The sequence below is a fragment of the Gasterosteus aculeatus genome, chromosome 8 (genome assembly GCF_964276395.1).
Source record: "Gasterosteus aculeatus chromosome 8, fGasAcu3.hap1.1, whole genome shotgun sequence".
In the NCBI taxonomy this organism is placed as follows: Eukaryota; Metazoa; Chordata; class Actinopteri; order Perciformes; family Gasterosteidae; genus Gasterosteus; species Gasterosteus aculeatus.
The window spans coordinates 22,681,252-22,687,631 of record NC_135695.1 but is presented as its reverse complement, the minus strand read 5'-3'; the positions used below and the strand labels follow the sequence as shown (position 1 = coordinate 22,687,631).

General features: G+C 55.1%; 1 protein-coding gene across 1 annotated transcript in view; it reads right to left on the bottom strand.

Annotated features, from left to right (window-relative positions):
- The window catches only part of plpp3 (phospholipid phosphatase 3), an 11,656-nt gene extending 5,482 nt beyond the window's left edge, over positions 1-6,174 (bottom strand). The window contains exons 1-3 of the mRNA XM_078107733.1: positions 3,327-6,174; positions 941-1,033; positions 24-211 (exon numbers count right to left, since the gene is read on the bottom strand). Of these exons, the coding sequence (XP_077963859.1) occupies positions 24-211; positions 941-1,033; positions 3,327-3,479 (434 nt within the window). The 5' untranslated portion in view covers positions 3,480-6,174. The remainder of the gene's footprint in view (positions 1-23; positions 212-940; positions 1,034-3,326) is intronic.
- Between the last annotated feature and the right edge of the window lie 206 nt (positions 6,175-6,380).

Below are 6,380 nucleotides of genomic sequence, written 5' to 3'. Positions count from 1 at the left end.
CACGCTGCGGCGGTGGTGTTCACCTGGCCTCCTGCACGTCGCCGTCCTCGCCGCTGCAGGTGTAGTTGGTGACGTAACCCAGCGAACAGTTGATGGCGGAGAAGTCCGGCCGGCACACGTCCATGAAGTGAGGCCTCATGCGGCCCACCGACACCTTGGCGATGTCGGTGAACGACTGGCTGACGGCACACCCGAAGAGGAACACGCCCATCTGCGAGACACCGGGCGCCGACCGTTAGACGGGCGGTTAGCTAAGCCCCGCCCCCCGACTGAGATTTTACACAGTGGCAGAAGCAGGATTCTCATTTCTTGTCTGCCGCTAGCTTGCTAATCAAGCTAATGTTAGCTTGCTAATCAAGCTAACGTTAGCACACAAACTGTCTGGAAACGCCTCTGGCTGAGAACATGGAAACAAACATATTGATATTTATCACAGTCGGAATATGTCGATTAAAAACCAAAATGTAATAACGGTGACTTTTACATTGATACGTTTAGCTGGTTAGCTTCCATATTGTAGAGGAAAAGTGAGCGGCACCACTATTGGACCTGGTCCCGTGTCCTCTGGCACACGGCTACGGGACTGAAAGCGCTGAGCTTGCCTTCCTCTTGGCCTCTGATGAAAAGGCTTATCGGTTCTGCCAAATCACTCGTATAATAGAACTCTTATCCAGCTGAACTCAACTCTCTGTACATCTGCCGCTGGATTCTGTCCCTTGGATGTCTGCGTTCATTTACTGTCTTTAAGCATATAAAAGCTCGACTGTTCAGAGACAAGTGTCTCTCTGCAGCAACAATTCACTTCTACACAACAAAGACACAACACGCAGAACCACGTGAAGCCTCGTTACCGCTGCAGACCTCTGATTGGACCATCACGGTTGAGGGGAGGAGTCAATGTGCTTGTGCTGTGATGAGGTCTGAGGGACGGAGAGCTCACCTGCTTGTAGAGAGCCGCCACGTAGGGATTCCCCACGAAGGACGTGGTCCCCTCACGCAGCTGGTGGATCCGGAAGCATTCGCCAAGCACGATCTGAGAGCAGAGGGGTTAGAGATGAACGGACCACACGTCCACGCAGCAGGAGAAGGACAACTTCTGAGCGAGGGACAGACGGGATGAGCGAGGGACAGACGGGATGAGTGAGGGACAGACGGGATGAGCGAGGGACAGACGGGATGAGTGAGGGACAGAAAGGATGAGTGAGGGACAGACAGGATGAGCGAGGGACAGACAGGATGAGCGAGGGACAGACAGGATGAGCGAGGGACAGAGACAAACAATGAGCATGGCCTGCCTTTCCCTCGGGCAGTGTGGACGTGATTGATGTCCCTCGATGACATGATGGGCGTTTGTTTTTGTGACGTATGAAGAATATTGAGACAAATGAGGAACAGAAAACATGAGAACAAACATTCGACTGGTCTCGGTGTCTCTCGGTGTCTCTCGGTGTCTTCAAAGGGCCTGACGGTTCCAGCCAGAAGGCTTTGAGCAGTTTTAAGGCCAATGGAGAGACCTCCTCATACTGAAAAGGGGGGGGGGGGGTCGGAGGGTCGAGGGAGGGGTGGGGGCGTGTGGGGGCATGTGGGGGGGGGGGGGCTACACTGAGCCCTACAGGCGCAGAGATGTCAATCATATGTCCCCCCCCCCCGTGGGCCGGCGCTCACCTGGCGAGGCCGTGAATGCAAACGGAGTCACAGCTCTAAAAGTGTGCACATCTCGCCAGTTAATAATCCACAGTGTTTGTGTATTTAAGTGCATTGTTAGGCCCTGATAAACACACCTATCCTGCCTGGGGGGGGCAGGAGAAACAAACACAATGCGGTGTGTGTGCGTCTGTGTGCGTCTGTGTGTGTCTGTGTGTCTGCTTTGTCAATGAGATGTTTAGATTAGAGCCCCAGGAGGCCGATACGGGACAGAGGAGTTTATTTGTGCTGCTCTCTGTCGACCGCCTCGTTTACTGTCGCTCGCTCGTCGTCACGGATACGGCCTGTCGTCATGGACACGGCCCGTCGTCATGGACACGGCCCGTCGTCACGGATACGGCCTGTAGTCATGGACACGGCCCGTCGTCACGGATACGGCCTGTAGTCATGGACACGGCCCGTCGTCACGGATACGGCCTGTAGTCATGGACACGGCCTGTAGTCATGGACACGGCCTGTAGTCATGGACACGGCCTGTAGTCATGGACACGGCCCAACGGGTTTATTTGGATCCCCGATGCTCATCGGCTTGTTTCTCACAGTTGAAAAAAGATCCGTCTGTCCAGGAGGACCGTTGGGAAGAGAAACAAGAGCCAGACTGGATCTGTATGCAGCATGCGGGGCGCGTCCTGGTGCACGTGTGCGCTGTGCGTGCACGGTGTGCGCTGCGCACGAGCCTTAAGAGGAGCCGCGTCGGCGCCACTGATGAAACCTAGTAATGTGTGTGTGTGCGACACGCCACCTTTGCCCACACGTGGAGGAACTGGCGTCTGGTTCTAATAAGCAGGCGAGCTGAGTGCGTGTGTGTGTGTGCGTGTGTGCGTGTGTGAGTGTGTGAGTGTGTGTGTGTGCGTGTGCGCGTGTGTTGTAACGTCTTCCTGACCATGTGACCTGCTCGTACTGCAGCACTTATTCTGAGAAGTTTCCACTCCACCGGAGCGTCCCGGGACGGTCGGCATGCACGCGTCAGCAGCTTAGACAAATGTCACGGGTGGGGGGGGTCGGCGGGGGCTCTATTGCCACCGTTGACTCGCCTGGCGGGGCAATAAAAACGGGGCTCCGGTGACTCAGAGGGTGACGGGTGATGAGAAGGGGAGGAGACACAGATTATGAGAAGAACCCATTGGATGTAACAGTGAAGGGGCTCTGAGGGGGTAGAAGCAGCACACAGGGGGGGGGTCAGAAGGTCCACTTACAGAGAAGATGGCAATAAGAATGCCGACACCACATAGCACGGCGTCGCTAATGGTGTCTCCCTCTTTTCGGGGGAAGCGGATGGACTCGTCCGAACAGTAAAAGCCGCGCTGGTACGGCTCTATGGTGCTAGTCTCAATGACGAGGAAAGGCAGGCTAGCTACAGAGGACACAAGGGGGGGGGGGCAAGAGAGAGAAACACAAGGTCAGTGACACGGACGCAAACAGAGGGAGGCACAAGGAGCACGCCGCCGCACGGGGAAGGGGGCGTGGCTTTGAGGGCCTCGGGTAGGGTCGGCTTAAAGCGAAAGGAAGCACGTTTTCAAAATAAGAGTCTTTTCTGAGCTCCTTTTGCAGCCGCCACCGTCGTGACCCATCAAACACCCCCGTGGGCGGGCGCTCTTTGTGTGCGGGGGGGCGGGACTTACAGACACCGCGGGCAGTGCCAACCCGACCGCGGTGAGCACCGAGGACGGCACGGTGCTCCTCTTGTAGGGGAACCGCAGGCCGGAGTCGCTGCAGTAGAAACCCCGCTGGTAGGGACGCACTGAGGAGCGGTGCAGAACCAGGCTGGGCAGCATAGCTACACACACACAGACACACACACGCACACGTGAACACACACACGCGCCTGGTACCAACAATCAACTTCACTTACCTGCCAGCGGAGGAGAGAAGATCACGCTGTGTGTGTCTGTGTGTGTGTGTGTGTGTGTATAACATGGATCAGCATACAGACTCACACAGTGTGATACTCAGTAAACACATTACACATTACTGGAGACAAAAGACCCCCACAGGTACCACGTCACGTCACGTCACGTCACGTCACGTCATGGGGGGATTCGATAGGAACCATCTGAAGCGTCTTTCATCAAATCACTTCTCACAACTTTTCCCTCCAACAGGCTCGAGACCCCCCCCCACGCTGGCCTACTTGTGGGGGCGGCGGTCACATGCTAATGAGGAGAAGTAAAAGGAGGTCATGGGCTTAACGGACATGGGAACCACACACACGCACACACACACACACACACACACACACACACACACACGGAAGAAGAATCGTTGTGGGAAACGGGGCTGAAAGTGAAACCGAGAGATGCCCCCCCCCCGGCCCCCCTGTACACAGCCTGGTATTTGGGCACCAACCTCCACGTTAAAACTCACTCGGGCCTCCTCGACCTCCTCAATGGAGGCTGGGATAAAGGGGGGGTCCTCTGGAGACTGTGTGTGGGGGGGGGAGCTGTCCGTCATCTGAAGTCAGCTGTCAGTTATCTGTATTTACATCTTTGACCCGAGGATCTTTTGCTGTTTACCTTCTGTTATTTTCTACCCTAGTCGGGTAGTTTCCCCCATAATGCATCAGGCTGGCTGAGTCTTTTCTTCCCTCATTGGATCTGAAGCTTTTAGCGCCAATGAGCCGTTCGACTCCGGCAACAATTGGAGGCCTCAAAGCAAAAGGAAATGAAGCTTGGGATGCTGCAGAGAGTATGGGCGGCTCGGGGATCAGATCCCAGCATGCATTTCTCTCTGAGAGAGAACCGAGGGCCGCCACTACAGGCCGCTGCCCTCAGGTCAGATGGAGGGAGACGAGCAGGACGTCTCCGTGTTGAGAGATGTGGTCGTGAGAGGAGATCATCCAGCGGAGACGTTTAATTGGCTTTGGGGTTAAATTTGGTCCCTGAGCTTAGAAGACGAGGCTCTGCGTCATTCTGCAGCTCGCCAGCGGCGTGCATATCCACGTGTATCGACTCACTGCTCGTCAACGTCAGGTCCAGAGTCCCTCTGCCCGCCGGTCTCGGGTCAGCGGCCTTTTATTCTCTCCTGATCTTGAGAGCCGCCGTTCCCCCCTGAACGGACATGATCGCTATTCTGAAGGAGGCTAATCGCCCCGACGTGGAGCACTAAAGGCCGCCGCGTGTTTCTGCGTCTTTACGCACTGGTTTCACTTCCTGGTTGTAAAGTCCTGCGTGTGTTGCAGAGCGATTCACCTCCAGAACAACAGGTGGAGTCACGTGTTTTGTTGAAGACGACCTGGAGAGTCACGTCTTTGTGTGTGGAAGTCGTTGGTGGCTTTATTTATTGATCATAGACTTTATTGCCCCGTGCATCCACACTGCTGCTCTTCATCAAGGACACATTTGTCCCGTATTTTCCTCCACGACTTTGTTCCCTCGTTTGTGGAGATCTCCCTCCATGAATCAGAGGCCATCCGGCGTCCTCATAGTCCGCCAATGACGGCTTGTACAAGCGCTCGTATTTACTCACTATGTGTTTATTATCACTTCACTTCATTACTGAGAGATGTGACGTCCATCTATGGACAATCTGTCTGTGTGTGTGTGTCTGTGGCTATGAGTGTGTGTGTGTGAGTGGATTATTGTGTGGTTCCTCAGAAAAGCTTTTCTCAAACATTTCTTCACCACAAAAGGTCTTAAATAAAAAACGCTCTCACAATCCAACAACCGGCCGATCAGACGCCTGATGACAACACACACTTATAAACACCTGCATATCGGTTCTTTGTGTCGGGGCACAAAGGACACACACAGAGGAGTGGCTGAGCTCAGCAGAGTGAATCCTGTCCCCCCCCCGTTGGGGGGCCGCTGGCTGCAGCTCGTGCTTACTCTGATTTTTATTCACAGGAATAAATCCCCACGCAGGCATCTGTTGGGCCGGCCTTTAACCAGCAGGCCGCAGCGAGCGCCGCCTGTGGACGGCCTGTGGACGGGCTGTGGACAGGCTGTGGACGGCCTGTGGACGGCCTGTGGACGGGCTGTGGACGGGCTGTGGACGGGCTGGAGAGACGTCAGTTTGGTGGGAAATCAACTTTGGTCCGGCACAATTATTCCCCCCCATCTAGTTTCAAGTCTTCTTCAGTACAGATGATGTCCATTCAGAGTCAAACAGACCATGAAGCAGGGGACGCTTGAGGGCGGGGCTACACGCTGATTGACAGGTCAACGCCAGAGACGCACACAGCGTCTTGACGTCCTCCCCAGTCCTGATGAGGTCACTTCCTCTTCACTAGTTGCATAACCACAAACTAATGTGACCTCAGCACGACTTCCACGTATGACGTCTCTGACACGCTAAAAGGTCAATAATTGTACCACATATAAAGGAACATGTGACAGAGAACATCTAGACACCCAGAGATCACTTACAGCCCAAAGAGGACCCACAGATGCCCCAGTGAAACCCGAGCAGCGCCCGGGGGAGTCGTGGGGAGTCGGGGGGGCTGGGCGTTTCTCAGTTGTTGCCATAATGGCATTATTACCCCCCCTCGCCCCGGGGACAAAAGCCTGGCAGCTGAGGAGAAACGAACTGAGTCTTTGAAACGTGACGCCTCCGTCTGGTTAACGACCCCCCCCCCCCCCACGCACACATCCAGGGCCCCGTCTATCAGCAGACAATGGGTGCTAAATCTTAGCAACGGTGTGAACGGTCAGCACCGCTGATTGCCCCCCCGCTCCTCA